The sequence below is a fragment of the Sander vitreus genome, chromosome 12 (assembly GCF_031162955.1).
Source record: "Sander vitreus isolate 19-12246 chromosome 12, sanVit1, whole genome shotgun sequence".
Lineage (NCBI taxonomy): Eukaryota > Metazoa > Chordata > Actinopteri > Perciformes > Percidae > Sander > Sander vitreus.
Genome location: NC_135866.1, coordinates 10160086 through 10180684, shown reverse-complemented (window position 1 = coordinate 10180684; position 20599 = coordinate 10160086). Strand labels below are relative to the sequence as shown.

The 20599-nt window shown below is 42.5% G+C and overlaps 3 protein-coding genes across 5 annotated transcripts; 2 read left to right on the top strand and 1 right to left on the bottom strand.

Annotated features, from left to right (window-relative positions):
* The first annotated feature begins 6395 nt into the window (after window positions 1–6395).
* On the top strand, window positions 6396–9641 carry scg2b (secretogranin II b). The gene is made up of 2 exons (XM_078263933.1): window positions 6396–6462; window positions 6987–9641. The coding sequence occupies exon 2, from the start codon at window positions 7004–7006 to the stop codon at window positions 8798–8800; it is 1797 nt and encodes a 598-aa protein (XP_078120059.1). The 5' UTR covers window positions 6396–6462; window positions 6987–7003; the 3' UTR covers window positions 8801–9641.
* A 209-nt stretch (window positions 9642–9850) lies between these two features.
* ap1s3b (adaptor related protein complex 1 subunit sigma 3b) lies at window positions 9851–14372 on the bottom strand. Of its 3 annotated transcripts, none has more exons than XR_013502758.1 (6): window positions 14216–14372; window positions 12951–13129; window positions 12632–12740; window positions 12281–12418; window positions 10664–10774; window positions 9851–10550 (listed from the first exon to the last, which is right to left on the bottom strand). XR_013502758.1 is itself a non-coding variant. In XM_078263936.1 (6 exons), the coding sequence occupies exons 1-5, from the start codon at window positions 14216–14218 to the stop codon at window positions 10733–10735; spliced, it is 471 nt and encodes a 156-aa protein (XP_078120062.1). In that variant the 5' UTR covers window positions 14219–14372; the 3' UTR covers window positions 9851–10550; window positions 10713–10732. The 3 variants fall into 3 exon arrangements, 2 of the variants coding, with proteins under 2 accessions (XP_078120062.1, XP_078120063.1); XM_078263936.1 differs by having other exon boundaries at window positions 10713–10774; XM_078263937.1 differs by lacking the exon at window positions 10664–10774 and having other exon boundaries at window positions 14216–14371.
* A 1433-nt stretch (window positions 14373–15805) lies between these two features.
* LOC144526450 (dehydrogenase/reductase SDR family member 12-like) lies at window positions 15806–18017 on the top strand. Its single transcript, XM_078263934.1, has 9 exons — window positions 15806–15933; window positions 16008–16090; window positions 16197–16292; window positions 16397–16478; window positions 16551–16612; window positions 16754–16858; window positions 17034–17124; window positions 17576–17713; window positions 17838–18017. The coding sequence occupies exons 1-9, from the start codon at window positions 15873–15875 to the stop codon at window positions 17993–17995; spliced, it is 876 nt and encodes a 291-aa protein (XP_078120060.1). The 5' UTR covers window positions 15806–15872; the 3' UTR covers window positions 17996–18017.
* The last annotated feature ends 2582 nt before the right edge of the window (window positions 18018–20599 follow it).

The window sequence follows — 20599 nt, the reverse complement described above, 5'->3', positions numbered from 1 at the left end:
TCAGAAAATTAGAATATTGTGACAAGGTTCAATATTGAAGACACCTGGTGTCACACTCTAATCAGCTGATTAACTCAAAACACCTGCAAAGGCCTTTAAATGGTCCCTCAGTCTAGTTCTCTAGGCTACACAATCATGGGGAAGACTGCTGACTTGACAGCTGTCCAAAAGACAACCATTGACACCTTGCACAAGGAGGGCAAGACACAAAAGGTCGTTGCTAAAGAGGCTGGCTGCTCACAGAGCTCTGTGTCCAAGCACATTAATAGAGAGGCGAAGGGAAGGAAATGATGTGGTAGAAAAAAGTGTACAAGCAATAGGGATAACTGCACCCTGGAGAGGATTGTGAAACAAAACCCATTAAAAAATGTGGGGGGGGGATTTACAAAGAGTGGACTGCAGCTGGAGTCAGTGCTTCAAGAACCACCACGCACAGACGTATGCAAGACGGGTTTCAGCTGTCGCATTCCTTGTGTCAAGCCACTCTTGAACAAGACACCGCGTCAGAAGCGTCTCGCCTGGGCTAAAGACAAAAAGGACTGGACTGCTGCTGAGTGGTCCAAAGTTATGTTCTCTGACGAAAGTACATTTTGTATTTCCTTTGGAAATCAAGGTCCCAGAGTCTGGAGGAAGAGAGGAGAGGCACAGAATCCACGTTGCTTGAAGTCCAGTGTAAAGTTTCCACAGTCAGTGATGGTTTGGGGTGCCATGTCATCTGCTGGTGTTGGTCCACTGTGTTTTCTGAGGTCCAGGCGAGACGCAGCCGTCTACCAGGAAGTTTTAGAGCACTTCATGCTTCCTGCTGCTGACCAACTTTATGGAGATGCAGATTTCATTTTCCAACAGGACTTGGCACCTGCACACAGTGCCAAAGCTACCAGTACCTGGTTTAAGGACCATGGTATCCCTGTTCTTAATTGGCCAGCAAACTTGCCTGACCTTAACCCTATAGAAAATCTATGGGGTATTGTGAAGAGGATGATGCGATGCTCCAGACCCAACAATGCAGAAGAGCTGAAGGCCACTATCAAGCAACCTGGGCTCTCATAACACCTGAGCAGTGCCACAGACTGATCGACTCCATGCCATGCCGCATTGCTGCAGTAATTCAGCAGTAATTCACTCAACTAAGTATTGAGTGCTGTACGTGCTCATACTTTTCATGTTCATACTTTTCAGTTGGCCAACATTTCTAAAAATCCTTTTTTTGTATTGGTCTTAAGTAATATTCTAATTTTCTGAGATACTGAATTTGGGGTTTTCATTAGTTGTCAGTTCTAATCATCAAAATTAAAAGAAATAAACACTTGAAATATATCAGTCTGTGTGGAATGAATGTATACATTATACAAGTTTCACTTTTTGAATGGAATTACTGAAATAAATCAAGTTTTTCATGATATTCTAATTATATGACCAGCACCTGTAATGTGTTATTAGTGAGCTTTAGAAGGGCTGGTCCAGTAAGTCGATTTTTGGAAAGAGCCCAGCTAGCTTTCCTTTTGTTACCACTCTTTAAGCCAAGCTAAGCTAACCGGCTGCTGGCTCCAGCTACATATTTACCATACAAAGAGAGGTATCAATCATGTCATCTAACTCTCAGCCCAAAGTGAATACATGTGGGTCCCAAATGTCAAACTTACCCATTAGCAGATAGAGACTCAGCTTGTGAACTCAGTCTCATTAATACAGCGATATTTAGCCCTCTCCCACAGGTTTTCTGCCACATTCCTGTAGCATTACGTGAACATGTGCCCTTTTCAAAAAGGCTAAGCTTGTATAGAATATCCACCTTCATTCCTTTCATACACTCCTTCAGTTTTCCTCTCTCCTCCCTATGTTGCTCAAGACAGCACACTTCTATCCTTATTTCTGCCCCTCTGTCCTAATGGCTCAGACAACATATTGCAGGCCTAATCACCCCCATCTCTGTTCCTGGTTGAAACCACCTGCCTCCTGAAGACAAGGACCATGCTTTGACCACAGTAATTGGCACAAGGGAAGGGGTGAGCCGGATGGGTACAATAGAGGAGAAAAGTAATGAATGCGTGCCACTAAGAAAATGTCTAGCTTAAGAAAGGAAGCGACCAATGGAGGAGACGAGAATACCAACATGTGGGAATAGATGATGGTGGAAGCACAGCATCAGATGAAAGGCTGTGAGGCAGCGTCACTATGGAGACGTTAGTTGAAAAGGTGAGCCATGACAACGGGCGTGCCATTCTCTCCCCGCCTCGGGATGGTGTGACGAGGGTGAAGAGGTGAGGAGGAGGAAAACAAACCCTGACGCCTTTCTCTCTCTTTCATAATGATCATCTTCTCTTTTCTTTTCTTCTTACGTGCCTTTATGTGACAGAATCATGTTTGAATGTTAAGCCATTCAAAAAGAAATTCAGGGTTGAAACGATGGAGTGTTTTGCAGCTCTGTCCTTATCTTGGCTGGTTGAATCACTAGTTCTTGAGCTGATAGAGTGTAAAAGCAAGAATCTGAACACACTTCACATCAAAAGATCAAAAAGACACGAGATGCAGCTTTATGAGCTTGTGTGTGTGTGTGTGTGTGTGTGTGTGTGTGTGTGTTTATCTTTGCAGTTGGTTCTCAGTGAGCGCATGCATGTGAACACATGGGCGTGTGCTTTCTTGCCATTGTGACGCACACAGGCCGTTGTTGAGCTGATATCATTCTCTCCCCGCGGCTTTGATTGACATGTGGATAAACAGCAGCAGTATCCCAATTGCTTGCTGTGGGGATTAGAGACTGAAGGAGGAGGTGGAGGAGGAGGAGGAGGAGGAGGAAGGAGGTACATAATGGTAGATATTTACAATGATCAAGCAGCCAAAACAATACAAATGTTCTTTGGGTGGAGTGGGAAAGAGAGTAAAAAATTGAATCGGACACGCAAATTTGGATGTGGCTGAAAATGTTCAAACCACGCACTGAAATAATTGCACTCTGTTAGTGAGCTCAATATACTGTGTACTGTACCACTGTGTAACCAACACAATATTTTATAGCAATAAAGCTTGATTGAAGATTAAGAGAGAGAGGAGAGAGTTAAATCATGTAATGTAAAGCAGGACGCAAAACCAATGAGAGAGTGTGGCACTAAGGACTCTTAATCTAATTACTATGATTCCCCCTCTTTTCCCTGCTGTAATCCGCATCAATAAATGAGAGAAAGGGCGATAGATAAGGGACACAGCAGTGTCAATCACTAGAATTATTTCTTTTGTTTTTGATGTAATGAAGTGACTGTGCCGGTCTGTTTGGAACGATGCACACAGACAGCACATCGCAAGTCCCGGAGAGGAATCACAGATTCAGCCAGTGAATCTTCCACCAGCAGGAACCTTCTGAGATTTGAGTAAAAAAAAAAAAAAAAGTGATCCATCACTCTGAATCCTTATAGTGCTCAGGGGGCTTATATACCTTATACAACAACAGATTAAAAAAAGAGAAGTAAAAAACAAAGATAGAGAGAAGTTTAGATAAGCTAAGATTCCACACAAGGATGGATGAAATGCCTTTTAATAGCATCAGTCTAATTCTATTTTATTCATTGAAATGTAAACCTTAAGCGGTAAAGTGAAACCTAAAGAGAGAACATTTTAATAGGAATTTATTGTTGTGCATGCTTTCCTCTGACATACTTTGCCACATGACTCAATGTAGACTCAGTGTTGGAAAGTAACTAAGTACATTTACGTAAGTGCAGTTTTAAGTACTTGTAAATATCCATTTCATGCTACTTTATCCTGCTACTCCACATCATTTCCAAGGGAAATGTTTTTACTCCACTACATTTATTTGAAAGCACATACTTTTCAGATTAAGATTGAACAAATAATCTTTGTATACTAACAGAAAAATTAGCTCCACCTCAACCAACTACAACAGATGCTACTCATGCATTGAGGAATCGGTATCAGTAACATTTTGCTGATAATGTATTTTAACATAAATAGGAATTCTATATGGACTTTCCACAGTGTACTATTTTTACAATATGTTGCTGGTACTTTAACTTAAGTAAAGGCCCTGAATACTTCTTCAACCACTGACCTTTTTTTCCTAACTGATCCATATCTTAGAAACTGCAGAAATCTGAAGAAATACCATATCCCTCAAATTATGCACTTCTCTTTGTTTGCTGTGGTGCATAATCCCTTACTCACTACTCACACACATCGCAGCAACCATATGACAAGTTATTTTTAGAAGTGAAAAAAGCATTTCTGACTGAGACACACATTCAAATATCGTGAGTACGTGTGTGCCTGTGTTTCTACACCTATAGTGTGCTCTTATGGACACAACCCAAAATGAAAGAGCATTTGAGCTGGACAAATATTCCCTTAATCTTTCCAAGAAGTGTGACATTTCCATCAGTCAGTGGCCTGGCCATAAAATAACCTGAACAATTAAATTAATCTTCAAATAGCTCCAGTGCGCTTGTTCATTTTCAGTTAAATTGATAGCAGACAATAGTCATATTCTATTATCTGTCTCTTAATGGGCACGCAAGAGAATGTAACCTTTAAATGATTAGTGTGCATGCTGCCTTGACCTCTGGAGTTGATGCCGTCCCTCAGGGTGAAGGCTGTTTCTGAATGGAGAGGTGTGATGTCAGCGGAGTGATGCTGTGGGATTATACAACACATTTTACAAACACCACGCCTCTCCTTCTCTCTCTATCAGTCTCTCCATCTGTGACACACACACACACACACACACACCAGCTGAGGCTCTCTGCAGCTCTTCAGCTGTGGAGAGCAGGCACATTCAACTAAAAAGCACCTCCAACGTCGTCGTCTCTATTTCATGACACAGCGTGTGCTCGGCACCAAGGTTGAAGTGAAAATATTAAGCGGGCAATTTATTTTTGTCTTTCACTAGTTTTAATGGACGTGAAAGGATTACAACATGGAACAAATGTGGAGCACATTGGATGCTATTATATATGCAATGGAAATTGGGGCTGGGTGGTGGTGGCAGGGGGCAGTCTAAGCAGGGATGAAATGGAAGAGCATTTATGTGTATGGGGTGTCAGAGGGCATTGAGCAACATAGTTAGAATCACTTTAGACGGTATGAAGGAGACACGTACTGCTGGAGCATAAAATCATCCTAATGTATTTGACTGGCCATTTGGTTGGCTTGTAAGGAGATACCAACAGAGTCTTAGCATTAAAAGCATGAACCAAGAGTACTATGTACTACCTTTAAAGCATTGAATGACTTGGCTCCAGCTACGCATATAGATATGTACTGAAGCTGTATTCTTTATCTTAAAAAAAAATGAGCTATTTCATTTTTTCCAAAAGAAATAAGTTCAGAATTATAAGGAGGTTTAGCATTGTCACCTTTATTTTTGTCTCCCTACAGAGAAATTGTGTGTAGAAATGAATTCATATGGTGTCTAAATGTGACTGAGTCAGAGCCTTTATTTTGGTTATATGTATTAAGTTTAAAACACATTTTAACTCCCAAAGTGCTACTTAAAATTGAACATATATTGATGCCATTTTTTGATGAATGCGTTGCCACACATGTTAACTGGATGATGGGAGGAGTAGGCCTACCTAACGTAATTTAGTTTAATAAGGCTTTTGATCTCACCATAAATTCTGTCACCATGCATCCGTGACCTGTTATCGGCAGATACCGTGCTGCGTGGCCCCTTTATCTTGTCGACCTGCGGAATGCCGGAGCTTTGGCCCGCAGCCGACAGGAGGGTGTTGATCACCGTCTCTGTCAGAGGGAGAGGGGGGGGTGCGCTACTGAACTGCGACAGCAACTCCACGGTGGTTTTAGCCTGTGAGTCATCGCTAGAGGGTTTAACTCTTCATGTGCCATGATAAGGGTGGTGGTAAAACGGCGTATTAGTTTACACCAAGATGACCAAAGTGCTTTTTTTTCAGTGTGTTTTTCAGTGTCAGTGTGAAAGATGATTTCTGCCACACGTGGAATATATTTAAGATGAAATAGTAAAATTGGTGCCGAAATGTTGATGTTTACATTGGCTGGAAATGAGCATTTGCATATTTCCCCTCTGAGTTAAGATAGTTTTAATAAAATGTGTTCATGCAAGGTGAACGGTTCACATGAATGAGAATCCACATAAACATATGGCTCTTTGTGAGACACGGGCAGCAGTCCTGAAGTCAATACATCTGCTCCCGGACTTTCAAAGATCTTTCCAATCAATAGCTTCTACAGGGCGGAAAACTATTTAATGCAGCGAGCTTATTAGTATGCCATATCATAAACCTGAATCATATATGTTTTTTTTTTCGGTTTTTTTTAGGACTGGCTATTGCGTGTGTTGTGTGATGACGCGGTGGTCAGGTGTTGCCTCATATAACGAGGGGAGCTGTCCAAGTGCTGAAAACAGAAGAGAACAGCACCGTTACTGAGGAGATGCCATACACCTTCGCTGCTGTCTGAGCTTTATTGCCAAAGGTAGGACACATCTTTTTGTACGTGTGAATGATTTTTGAGTTCAGATGAATATCCAGTTGTCTAAGATTGAAAGACAATTGTTTTTCACGTTCGATTTTCGCAGATCTCGACACTTGTGTTAGAATGGGGGTTATAGATGTGACAAAACGAGCATCCTCAACAATCTATGATTATAATGCGTTGTTGCTTAAGTGAAATAACGACGAAATAAAGGTTGTTTTTTTAATGAAGGTGTTGCTGTGCTGGGGGAATCGGATGTTGAGGTTGCCCATAACAACGCTGGGAATGACTCATCCAGTGATGTGAACGTATCTCCTTCTCCTCACGCGCAGCATAGTTTCATTCAATTTGTTGAGCGTAACTCCCTGGTAGGCATACCAATCCCGGATAAAAATTGAAAACGCGCGCATTTATGCGTGTTGCTTTCGAGTAAGTTTTTGGCCAGAATAAATAGAGATCGTGGATTTGGCTTATTTTGTTTTTCCAATTCCTTCATTAACATGTTATGCTCTCTTGATTTGCAGGTAATACATTGCCTATAATGCTGCATTTCCACCACAAGTTGCCCGCGGGGGGAGCCGTTGTACTGCTCGCCTTCCTCCTCCATGGATGCGCCGTGCAGGCTGCGTCTCTCCCCCGCCACTACAGGCTCCGAGGCGGGGAGGGTGAGGGGCAGCCGGCTGCCTACCCACCCAGCTCCGACATGATCAAAGCCCTGGAGTACATTGAGAACCTGAAGCAGCGGAACGGGGGCCGACCTGAACCCACGGATTACGACGAAGTGGAGAAGTTCAGGGTCCTGCTTCAGCTCGCCTCACAGCAGGACGAGAGTCCCGGAGACCGTCAGCCTGCCCCCGGCGTGCAGAGGCAGGGCATTACCGCTGAGCAGCTGATGAAAACCCTGCTCAAGTCTATCCAGGATCGAGCCGGGAAAGACGTGAAGCTCAGCCCCGTGTCGGCGCCCAGGAACGACCGCCGCACGCACCGGCACCGCACTAAAGACACTGAAGTCCCCGTGAGCGCACCGGCAGACTACGGTAACTTCCCAAGACCCCACAAGAAATACCCGCTGATGTTTGAGGACGAGGAAAATACAGACGCTTCCAAGCGGGCCACCGAGGACCTGGATGAGCAGTACACGCCCCAGAGCCTCGCCAATTTACGCTCCATCTTTGAGGAGCTTGGGAGGATGCCCACATTCGGCGGCCAGAAGAGAGACGTGTTCGGGGACGACGACGACGAGGACGGCTTCAGCCTGAGAAGTCAGGCTTACGACGATGTGGCCGGAGGAGAGGAGTGGGTTCCCGTGGAGGAGAGGGAGGAGACGGAGGAGATGGTCAACGGCAGCCACGAAGAGATGGACAGGGCGCTCGGTGAGCAGGAGGAAGCGGAGAGGGAGGAGATGCAACGCCGGAACCAAGAGGAGACTGGTGATGAAACTAAGCTGGTAGATTACTACCTGTTGAAGGTCCTGGAGATGAGCGACCAGACGCAGAAGAGGGATAAGACGGGAGAGCAGAGGAAGAGACTGATCCGCCCTTCCATCCTCGATCCTCGGACAGTGAAGGAGCTGCTGCAGCTCTCCCTGAAGCTCCACGTCCCTCCACAGGACCTCATCGACATGCTGCTCACAGAGGAGCTCAGGAAGCTCCACCGCGAACCCCAAGCCTCGGCTCGCTACCCGAGCGGCCAGACCCCAAAGATCAGGTACTACAGCCGCAGACTGCCGCTGAAGAGCAAGCCCGTCCCCGAGGACATGGACAGAGAGGACTTTTTAGACATCATCGGCGTGGAGACGATCAGTAACGAGTATCCTGTAGTACAGAGACCCGTGAAGACCTCTCCCCCCTTGGACAGAATCCCAGTGGCGTCCAAACCTGTTGCAAATCCAGTTCAAAGTCCGGTTAAAATCTCTCCCCCCTCCGGGCGCAGGGAGAACCTCTTTTTATCCGAGCTCAACAAAATGCCTCTGAAACGTCAGGCCGATGGCGCTGATGATGATGAAGATGATGATGGAGATGTGGAAGACGAGGTGACGACTTACCTGGCGGCCAAAATCCTCACAGAGTACCCCAACACCATCACCAAGCGGGACACCCAGTCGCAGCTGAAGGGACAGTTCCCCTACGAGCTGTACGAGCGGGTCATGAAAGACTACTTGGGGCAAGCGGACACTGAAAAGAGGCCCGTGTCCAAGAGGGAAACCGAGGTGGCCACAGAGGAGAACGTTGAGCCCACGGAGATGCAGGGGAAAGAGGAGATAACGGCCAAGACCTCGGCTCCACAGACCGTAGATGAAGAGGAGGAGCACCCTGAAAATGAAGTGGCTGGGATGTAGCCTGATGCTCTGCAAGACGCATGGAATTATGAATATAGTATTTAATACTGTCTCAAAAATAAAGTTTGGTGGACGTGATCTAGTTTACAAAATGTATATTATATGAACTGGTATTAATATCACCCTAATGAAAATGAACTATTGCAATCTTACAGGTCCAAAAACATTTTTAAAATATAGCCTACTAGTCCCTACTTGCTGCAAGAACATTATAGAAATATATTGATATCATAGGAGATGAAAAGGTGCAACCCGTGTATAAATAATAAAAAAAAAACAATGTATCCTCAAAACACTTTTGATTTGAACGTGTTGTCACTCAAATTGCCAATTAATACATGGACTAATATCAAAACACAATGAAATCCAAGTTATTACAATTGTGTGATGTTGTTAAAGGTTTGTTTACATTAATGGTGTTTGTGAACAGGCCTATATTTTCAATTATAATCAACCGAGTAATAGTAAAAACACTTATTTTTCATCAATGTCAAACTATTCAATTGTATATGAATATATCTGTATACTTTACAGATGCCTTCAAAATCACAAGCATACCGTAAAGTGAAAGGAGTACTAAAGGAATATTATAGGGTAGCGTGCTGGGCTGAGAACGAGTGTTGTTGTGACTCGTGATATATTCAGGGTTAGTAGATTTAATGTTATTATTATGGATAATTATTTCCAAGTCTGAATATCAAACCGTTGCCTGCCTTCCAACCCTTTCATACTGCGAAGCTCTGTATTGTTGGCCTACCAGTGGTTGTGCTATGTATGCTCATTTTTAAACCATTTTGTACATGTTCAATAATGTGTGATGAATCACAGATGAATAAAGCATCAGCGGTATTATTTTTCTTCTTGCCGAGTTGTGTTGCCTTATTAAAAACACACCCTAAAGCCACTTTTTACAACCAGAGGAAGCAGGGGCAATTGTTTTTGGGGAAGAAAAAAATAATAATTTTGTCGATCCTAGTATACACTAAATTCCACAAGGTTTAGTGAATTTCAAATACACAATTATGGTAAAGATTATTACTCAAAACAGTCTGTTTATCAAAAGGCACTTTTTAATTATAAGCTCCAACATCATAGATCGCACACGATACCCACAACAACTATTCCTTTTAAATACAAATGGTCCCACACGTGTGAAATAGGCATATACAGATGATTAAAAACAATAGGAAATTCATTATTAAATCAGTCTCACTCCAATCTGTTGAAAGCGCTTGTTTTTAAGACTGAAATCACATTTATTTTTTTGTATAAACTGGAGTTGCAGATTTGCACAATTGTTGGGTAGTGTTTTTGGAATAAAATCATTCACTTCAAATATATCATATAAATCATATATACGATTTAAATATAAACTCAACAAATTCATACCCCTAAGATCCCTTTTTACACCCCAGATCCTATTACTACTTCATTTACATTTCAATAACGGCAATCAATGTGAAAACGACCCTCCCCCCCTTCCTTCAGTGGAGCCCAGGACAAATATCAGACTATTAGTCTCAAAGGCAGTTACATCGCAGCAAAGCTTCAGGCAGAAGGTGAGAAGACATTCCCTTTCCTTCTTTTTAAAAAGGTTCAATAGAATCAAAGTAAATTCCATATCCATATTCAGAAACTTCTTTGACTCAAATACAGTACATTCAGTTCCTGGGTTCCTCCCCCGCTGTTCCTTTATGTTCTTCTTCCCCGTGGGTTAAAATGCAGGTTTGCTCATATACTCCTCCATGGTCTGGAAAAGAAAAGAATTAGAAAAAAAAAGTTTAGTTTAAAAATCTGGTTCCCAGCCTTGTAAAAATGCATTATGGTACAATTAACATTCACATGCACACATCTACACATCACCTGTTATTAAGTGCCGAGCACACCAACTAACACAAGCAGAACATCTAACCTTTCTGTCCATATTCCATGTCATCCAAACAGCTCCACCTCAAACCACTCACTGCTGTCATCCTGAAGCGATAATGGTCAAAATGAATGGGAGGCTACGCTGCACATAATCCAACTCTTGATTAAAAAGTGTTAGTCAGCCCTATTCAGAAGCACAGAACAACACACCCAGTTAACTACTGTACCACACAGAGCCATGAACCTACAGGGAGAGCGGGAAGCATCAGCCAAACACTAAACCTACGCCACAGTCCAGGGAAATCTGTCTCTCACTCGCAATAACACTGGGAGAGAGAGAGAGAGATACACAAACACACACACAGAGGGGAAAGGGAAACCAGCAGCACAAACACTATACAAAAAAGGAGCTACAGCTAATATTCACAAGCCTATAACTATGAGAGAGAAAGGCACACCAGGGACTCAACACCACTGTTAATTGAACTCATTATGACACATACTACTTGCAACATTGTTAGGTTCACACACACTCACGCACGCACACACACACGCAGTAAACTGAAACAAGTTCCCATACTGAAGCTTGATTCATGTTAAGTGTTATAAAGAACCACTTTTAGGCATCTGGATCTGTCTAAGTAGACGTATTCAGATCCTTTACTTAAGGTGCAGTAGGTAAGACTTATAAAACTAACTTTCTGTCATATTTGCTGAAACTGACCCTATGTTCCAGTAGAACTACATGACGCGAGTATGAGTAATAAAAAAAAGAAATCTGGCTCCTCTGGCTCCTACAGCCTGTAGTGCGATTTGCAAAAATCCACCACTCCAATCCAACACGCCTGTTCAGATGCACCAATCAGGGCCATGGGGGGGGGGTGTCTAACTGCGTCAGTCACTGCTCGTGCACACGCATTCATTCTCCCTTGTGGGGGGGGGGGGCTTAGGAGACCGTTTTGGGCTTTAGCGGAAAGGGGGTAGGGACTGAGAAGTTGTCGATGTTCACATTTTTTGGCTAAGTCCTGGATCTTCACAATCCTACCTACAGCACCTTAAAGTAAAAAGTACTAACACCACACTGTAAAAACACTCTTACAATACTATTTCACTTAAAGTATTTAAGTAAAAAGTACTCAATGCCGAAAAATTCTCACATTTTAGAAACTGGAAACTATCAAAACAGTTCTGTCAATCAACTAAGTGTTTAATCGGCTAATCATTTCAGCTGGACTTGTAGGCCTGTATATTGTTGGGTAGTTTCATTTATAAAAAAAATCTTGATTTGTAAAGTAACAAGTAACTAAAGCTGTCAGATTAATGTAGTGGAGTAAAAAGAACAATCTTTATCTCTGAAATGTAGTGGAGTAGAAGTAGAAAATGGCATGGAAAGAAAACGCTCAAGTATAGTACAAGTTCCTCAAATTTGTACTTAACTACAGTACTCAGTTACATTCCACCACTGCCCACGACGGTGATAAAAAAGAGATACAAGCAACACTAAACTACATTCAAAACACGTCACAGATTCTTTAATGAAGTTGAGCCATGCAACAGATGTAACATGCTCACACCACAGTAGCAAGCTATGCCTTGTGTTGCGCATCTCACCTCCTGTAACATGTCCGAGGCTTCAATGGAGCGATTCACCATTTGTTTGGAGGTTTCTTGTATTTCTCCTCCCATTAGAAACTCATCCAGGATAAAATAGGCCTTCTCAAAGTTAAAGATTATGTCCAGCTCACACACCTGAGAGGAGGTTAGTGCGATTATTATTATTAACAGTGCAGAATGTACTTACATTGGTTACATTTTTACTTTGAAACTGCGGTTTGATATGATCTGTACAGCCTAGTTCAACAGTTGATATGCTTTTGAGTTGAGCTACCATCACATTTCAACAGTTACACTGCAGGCTAGCGTTGCATATTGAATAAAAGAGGGTGAAACACAATGAAATACATTGCCAAAGTATTTGTCCAGAAGCTCCACGTAGCGATGAATAACCTCCAGGGCTATCAGCTCATTCTCCTGGTTCTCTATGGCCAAGCAGAAGTACAAGCTTGCATACCTGAGGAAAAGGTGACACAGTGATGACTTACAGCTGATATAAATATATATAATAATAATAATAATAATATATAATAACTATATAAATAGAGTTATAAATGATATACGGTAGGGGTAACTATGATTGGAAAAGAGACTAGTGGTCCTGCTGCTACAGAAGCAGATAAAGTCATTGAACTAGAAAAACAAGACATGCAGGGGCAGCACCCACCTCTTGTAAATAATCTTCAGGTCTTTCCAGTGCAGGAAGTTACAGGAGCGGGGTTGCCGTGCCAACACCATTGTGGTCATGTCCCTGATAATCTTCTTCTTCTCACGTTCCGACATGGGAGTGAACCACTTCTGCAGACGCAGCTTCCCCTGGCGACTGAAGAGCAGCAGGAAGCGCATCTAGCAACACAGACACACGGCAAGGGTCAGAGGGGCAACCGTGGTGCATGCATTGAAGAACCATGGGGGGGGTGACTTGTGTGTGTGTGTGTGTGTGTGTGTGTGTGTGTGTGTGCGTGTACAAATACGCACAAAGTCTTGGCAGAGGCTATAACTACCCTTCAACACACAAACCAAGGGTCAGCGAGTGGTTTTCTGTTGTCATGGCTCATTAAAGAGTAAGTCCACTGACCCAACACAGTCGGGGGAGGAGGGGGGGGGAGGGGGAGGCGGCAATAAGGAGTTGGGTTTCGGATGTTTATACAATGTGATTACTAGCATTGGAAATAGATTTGGCTACGTGTCAAAATGGACATTAATCCCCTGACACACCAATTCCTTTAAGTCTTCCTTTCATTGTTGAAATAAGAGGGAATATAAGGTTAAATGGATTGATTTTTTTTTATTAATGTTGTCTTACAGACCCACCAGCCTAATGCACATTAGGCTACAGGCTACCAGAAAAACAAGTCCTCATACTGGTATTTCCAGGTGGCTGCAGGTCTGCTGAAACTCTGTTCTTTGAAATCAAGAGACTTTTCTGTTTGACGCTGCCTCATTTTTTATTTATTTTTTTTAGCTTGTTTCTTGTTTTATGTAAAGCACTTTGAATCGCCTTGCTTAAATGTGTTATACAAATAAACTTGCCTTTCCTTGCTTTATATCCCCTTGTCTGCCCATAGTCAAATTAATATGGAAAAACTGCCACCAAGGCAGGACTCAACGACTGACAGTGACGAAACCGGTTTTACTGAGGGGACTGGTTGAGAAAACGTAGCCTACACCTTACTTCCGGGCTGTAGCTTTATGTGAATGCAAGCGCAATAAACACACAATTAAACCTTATAGGCTACAATAAAAACCAAATAGAGATGCTGTTGCTTGGACGGCCTAGTAAGAACAAACAAGGGCCCTGGTGTAGAAGGAAGCGGTGTAGAGGTGTATATATGGTTCCTAGCTTTAGCTACCTATCAGGTGCGACAGGTGAACAGCCTGACGCTATCTTACAGCTTGTCATGCGTAGAAAACAACCACCAAAACACTTACCATTTTGACGCTGCGCCAAGAGTTAGAAAGCTATGAAAAAGATAACGACAAATAATCACTTTAACCCTAACAAAGGGTAAACTGGTCCGAGTAAGCACATATCTATCCGTCGTCCGCTCCAGTTAGTGGGAAAGTTGGTTGACTCCGCCCCTCGTTGCAGCCGGAGGAGCGGTGCCTGTTGGACGCGTCACCACACCTCACACAACAAATCTGGATGTGGTAATTGTAGGTTTGTGTTACAGCCCCACATGCTTTGTACAGAGCATTTAAATAAATGAGCTCATAAAACGTAAGGCTAACTAAAGTCACTTGACTGTCAGTGTCTGGGTGAATGTTTCAGTGTTATTCCCATGTGGTGTCGGCAGAGAGCAGCAAGTGCTCTCTCTCTGTCTGCTCCATGTGATGCTCATCTGTCACAGTGGTTGACAGGGCAAACTGGTGCACTTCTTGGGATTATTATTCACTTGATAACATGTCTCTGTACCGAAATGCCATCTGGTTTTTGAACGGAATCTACCAATATACAAGGTCAGTCAACACACTGAGTCCTTACTTCTGTTTCTGTTGAACCTATACCACCCGTAGGTGTTTTAATGGACCAGCTTGGCTTTGAATTCACCAGCATGTTAATTGACTGGTTCGCTCCTGCTTCTACCAGCTGAGGAACAAAACTCAGGTCCATTGGCCCCAGCTGAGTTGAAAATTATTATTCTGCGTTTATTGATCATCTCTTCTTTACTGCAATTCTCTTTTCACCTGCATTAGTAAGACTTCCCTGAATCGCCTACAAGTGATGGGCCAAAATGTCCAAAAGGGTCTCATGTTACTCCAATCTGGATTTCTTTACACTGGCTTCCCGTCAAATTTAGAATCCAGATCAAGATCCGAGCCAGGCGTCTGCAGCCCTACTGTAGGCTACATCAGCAGCAGGCCTCTGGTCCTCTGGTCAGAGTTTGTTGGTTGTTCCTGGCTCTCGGCTCAACACTGAAGGAGACTGTGCTGTTGAGGTTGTAGCTCCTAAACTTTGGAAGTCTCTCCCATTGGACCTCAGATCTGTGGACAAAAAAACAGCTCAAGACCCATTTGTTTACTTGCTTTTGTTTTTGTCTTTTATGTTTTAATTTGATGTCTGAATGTCATGTCTTTTGTTCTGTTTTCTACTTGCTATTGTGTTTCCTGTTGTGAAGCACTTGTGACGTTAAAAGTTGCTATATAAATAAACTTATTATATTACTTTGGAGATGTAAAGACATTGCTGTCAGGGGATGCTCAGGCAGTCAGTCAAAGTGTATATATAGTCTAAATTATTAGTCTTACTTGTTGACTGTCTAAATATAGGATTTATTGTCTGTAAAATGTATTTCATGTCATTTATTTAAACCTAAAGACTATCAAAGGTCTGATCAGCGTATGGCACACACCACACAAACCGGCCTTTATGTACAGTTACAATAGTCCCACTGACAGCTGATGTGTCTTGAGGATGATATTCCCATCAGCTGATTCTACTGAAGCTAAAATTAGAAGATGGAAGATAGAAAAACATTGCACATATTGATTTGTGTGTCTTCCTTGTGCCTTTAGGAAGGGATATGAGGCAGCATCTAAAGACTTTGAGCCCCAAGACCTAGATGTGTCCGTTGTGGGAAGGTCTTTTATGATCACTGGTGCCAACAGTGGAATTGGCAGAGCAACAGCCATGGCTATAGCCAAGAAAGGTAAAAATGTGGAGAGGAATGCTCTCTGCAATGCATTTGATATTGATAGAAAATAAACAATGTTTTGTTTCCAGGTGGGACAGTGCACATGGTGTGTAGGAACAAAGATAAAGCAGAAGAGGCCAGGGTGGATATCACTAGTGAGTCTGGGAATACGGTGAGCGTTGTTTGCCTTGAACATGCCTAACACTAAATGAGAAAAAGAAGTGACAAATGTCATGATTTGTGTGTGAGTGAGACCGACACCTATCTGGTTATTCCAGGAGGTATACATTCATATTGTGGACATGTCAGAGACACGCAAAGTCTGGGAGTTTGCCGAGGCCTTCAAGAAGCAGTATCCAGCCTTGAATGTGTTGGTAGGTGTCGCCTGTTCCCTTTAACCTTCATCACAAATCTGCCCAATAAACTAATAATGTTGTTTCTGTTTGATCTGTCTTCTTTGTCATTTATTTCATGACAGATAAATAATGCAGGGTGTATGGTGCACAAGAGAGAGCTTAATGATGAGGGCCTGGAGAAGAACTTTGCTACAAACACTATGGGTGAGACTTCTCTCTGATGTCTAAAAGTGCCATGCTGCTGTATATGTAACAGTGTTTTGACTCTCTCTTTAGGCGTGTACATCCTCACCCAGAGTCTCATACCACTTCTACAGAAGAGCCGGGATCCAAGGGTGGTAAGCGCACGTGCACGCACGCGCACAAACACACACGCACACAGCTCATCTGCATCATGTGGACAGCATAATGCCACTTTTGTCCAGGCTCTAGTGGCTGTTGTCTAAACACACTGTGCCTCTTTTCTCCCTGCCTGTTAGATCACTGTGTCCTCAGGAGGCATGCTGGTCCAGAAACTCAGAGTCGATGACTTGCAGTCAGAGAAGGGCCACTTTGATGCCGTCATGGTCTACGCCCAGAACAAGGTAGGACAATGTAACCCAGGTTATAAGACAGGTATATCTGTGTTGGAGTTCTCTTTACTTCTCACTGAGTTTGGATTTGTCTGTATAATGTTTGTTGAACAGAAGACAAAATTACATAAATTAGTAATGCAAAATACATTTCCAGCTGAGGTAATATTGTGTTGTTTCTTCTCAGAGACAGCAGGTAGTGCTGACACAACAGTGGGCCAAAGCTCACCCACTCATTCACTTTTCTGCCATGCATCCAGGCTGGGCAGATACACCAGGTACTGACTCATTAGGCAGCTGACCCAAAGGGCCTGAAAAGTATTGTTGATGCTGGTAATTTTTCTTAGTTTTTTTTTCCTTTCTCAATAAAATCGCACACATACTGTACTGTCCTTGCACAATTCTCCTGATGGGGGTGCTACAGCAAATGTCTACAGGGCATTGTTATATATTAAATTGAGCTGGAATTAGCTACAATATTAAAATGGTGCTTACATGTTAATGCATGAATAATACTAACCCAATATTATAACATGCAATAAATAATGCAACATTGACAGAGCCCATTTTGGCTTTTACTTTCATACTTTAAGTACATTTTGTAGAAACCTTGCTGGTTTGATTTGCTTCAGTAGAAAAAAAATAAGTCTGTCACTTTGTTAGTAATATAGTATTAGCCTAACAATACACACACCACTAACCCTGGCTGATTTTTCTACCCATTTCCAGCTGTTTCTACATCAATGCCTCAGTTCCACCAGATGATGGGGGAGAGGCTGCGCAGCGTAGAGCAAGGAGCGGACACGGTTGTGTGGTTGGCTTTGTCTAGAGCTGCTGCCAGAACATGTGGCGGGCAGTTCTTTCAAGGTGAACAGCATGAAGTGCTGACAGGTTCTTCCACAAAACACACAGAGATGATCCTTTCTCTCTTTTTTTTTCTTTTTTCTCTTCTTTAATCTTCTTAGATGAATTCTGACAGATTGTTTTGCAGATCGTACGCCGGTTCCTGCCCACCTGCCTCTGGCCTGGACTCACAGTTCTGCTGAAGAGATTCAGAGTTTCATGACTCAGCTGGAGACTTTGGCCAGAGCCATTAATTCACAACCTGATGTAGAGCTCATTCCAGACCTTAATCTGTCTGAATTCTGATGCAAATGTTACACCATATGTAAGTGACAAATTAGCTTAAATAAGATCAATTTCTGAATAAAAAAAATATATAATAATAATAATTTGTCTGTGCTTCCTGAAGGGCCATTCACATTGTACGCGCAAACGGCAGCGCTATGAGAACCATTATTGTCAATGGCTTGCGCGCGCAAGAACTGGTCTGCCGCTGCGCTGAGCAAAGCGCAGCGCGGCACGCGCAAGAGCGGCCGCGGTGCGCTGTGACGTGCATTCAAGTGTCTGAAAAAAACAAAAACAAAAACACAGAATACACGTGGATCCACAAACGGAACATGGACGAGAGGTTAATTTTGGCCGTCAGCGATCTCCCAGAGCTGTACAGGCTACGACACAAGTCCGAGGTCGTACAGAGACCTCGGACGCAAAACTATGCTGTGGAAGCGTATTTCACCATAATAGGCATGCCACCTGTGTAGATTATTGTAGCCTCTTAATTTAAATCATTCAGGTTTGTTTTAGCTATGTGAAATCAACATATATGTCTCCACGGAAATAGAATCCCATGTTACATTTTTTACTTTGGTGCATTTGTCAAATCATAATTGCATTTGCGCAACAGTGAGTGCATTTCTTAAAACAATTGGTGTAAACTGCACCGCATAGTGACTGACCTGAAAAATCGGCTATCTTGCTGGAAATCTTTTGTTTGTGTCCAAAGCAAGTATTTATACCAATGAATCAAACTGACAAGTCCTTACGCCATTGTTTATACCAAGATAGTGAAACTGCTTTGTGGTGTTGTCCATATTTAACAGTTCACTCTGGAAGTATGGTCTAATGAACAATGCACATGAAAGGGAGCACTATTCCCTATATGACAAAGTTACACATTACTGTCATCTCTGATCTGAGAAATGCGCCAAAGCAACTGAGAAGAACTGTAGCCTACTGTTGTGAGCTGCGAAACCCAAATACCAAGTTGATTATACAGCTCCATACAGGTATTTGTAGGATATATTTGTATTTTTTTAATAAAAAAATTATAATTTATACTCTTTATTGATCCCCAATATGGAAATTACAATTTACACTCGGTTGTTATTACACAATAATAATATTGTATTTGTATGTTTATATGATGTAAAATATGTTTGGACTGATTGACGCAAGTCATGTTCATTTTCATTGAAGTTCACATATAGGTATATAGGTAGGTATATGGCCTTTACACAGAATAACTACCCATTTCCAAATGTGTAAGCTCCAGTTTTGGAGGAATTAATTGCACATATGCATTAAACACAGTGTTTTCCAGAGAATGAATGATGCATGTATGAATGTAGGCTCATATCTTAGCTTTATTATACCCAACTGCAATGACTGCAGACCTCTTACTTAAGTATATAAACATGCAATGACACATAGTGTTAAAATCCAACATTTTATTTAGAAATGAAAATAATCCACGCGTCTTCATCTATTTAGAGGAAGAGTGGAAGAAAAGGTGGAAGAACCTAAAGGACAGGTACATAAAGGAGAGGAGACAAAAAAGTGGTGCAGGGGCAGACTCGGAAGTACTTTTCCATACTGTCTTGTCTGGAGCCACACGTCAGGGAGAGACAAAGCCAGACGCTCCGTTGTAGAAATGGGCTTTCGGAATGTTGTTCGCATCCGGGAAATCGTAGGCCCGACTCTCGTCAGCAGACTGTCAAATTGCTCCCTGTTGAGCCGAAAGTACCCCTGGAACCGGTCACAGTGAATGCGGAGCTCCTTCACCAGCCGGAATTCCCCCAACTGCTCTCTGGACCTGAGGGTCTCGTGGGTGCACGAGACACCCTTCTTCCGTCTTCTCCTCACAACCAGGGCAAGTGCCAAGGCTTTCTTTTGTTTCAAAGACAGAAACATCGTCTCCACCAAATCACTATCCACAACGTCGCATGTACTGCACGTCTGATGTAAACACCGGACGCAGACGTGACGTGTATTCAAATATTGGCGCACGTATGACGTAAATTTGCACTGAGCCCGGCGGCAAACACAACAAATATAGTTGGGAATAGGACAACCTAGCGGCGAACGCAGCGCATGCCGCGTACAATGTGAATGGCCCTTAATTCTACACAGCATTATGTTCACAGTGCATAGCTCAGTGTCACCTGATTAATCTGTGATGTCAGCATGTGGTAACTGGACTGTTTGCATTGAATTAAAGACAATAGTTGATTTGGATTAAATATCTCATTAGCAGTTACTTAACACATGTAACAACATGACTATTAAGATAAAACATCTGCTGGGTTATCTGCTGGATGTGAATTGGAAAAGTGTATCACTGTTTGCACCGTAGTCTGCAGCGCTTACATATTTGTTGTCTGCTCCTTCTCAAATTTCTCAATCCTCACAATATTGCACTTTTCTTCATGTTATAAATTAGAAATTGTAATAGGAGCAGCAGATAACACCGTTGTAAATCCTTTGGGAGAGAGAATTCAGTTAATTTTGTTTGTTTTTTTAGACAGAACTGATGTTTTCATACTTACTGCAATGTAAAAATCACAATGGGGATATGTATGTAAGAGTCAAGAGCAGATGAGCAGAGTATTTCTGTGAAAAACTACAGAGCAT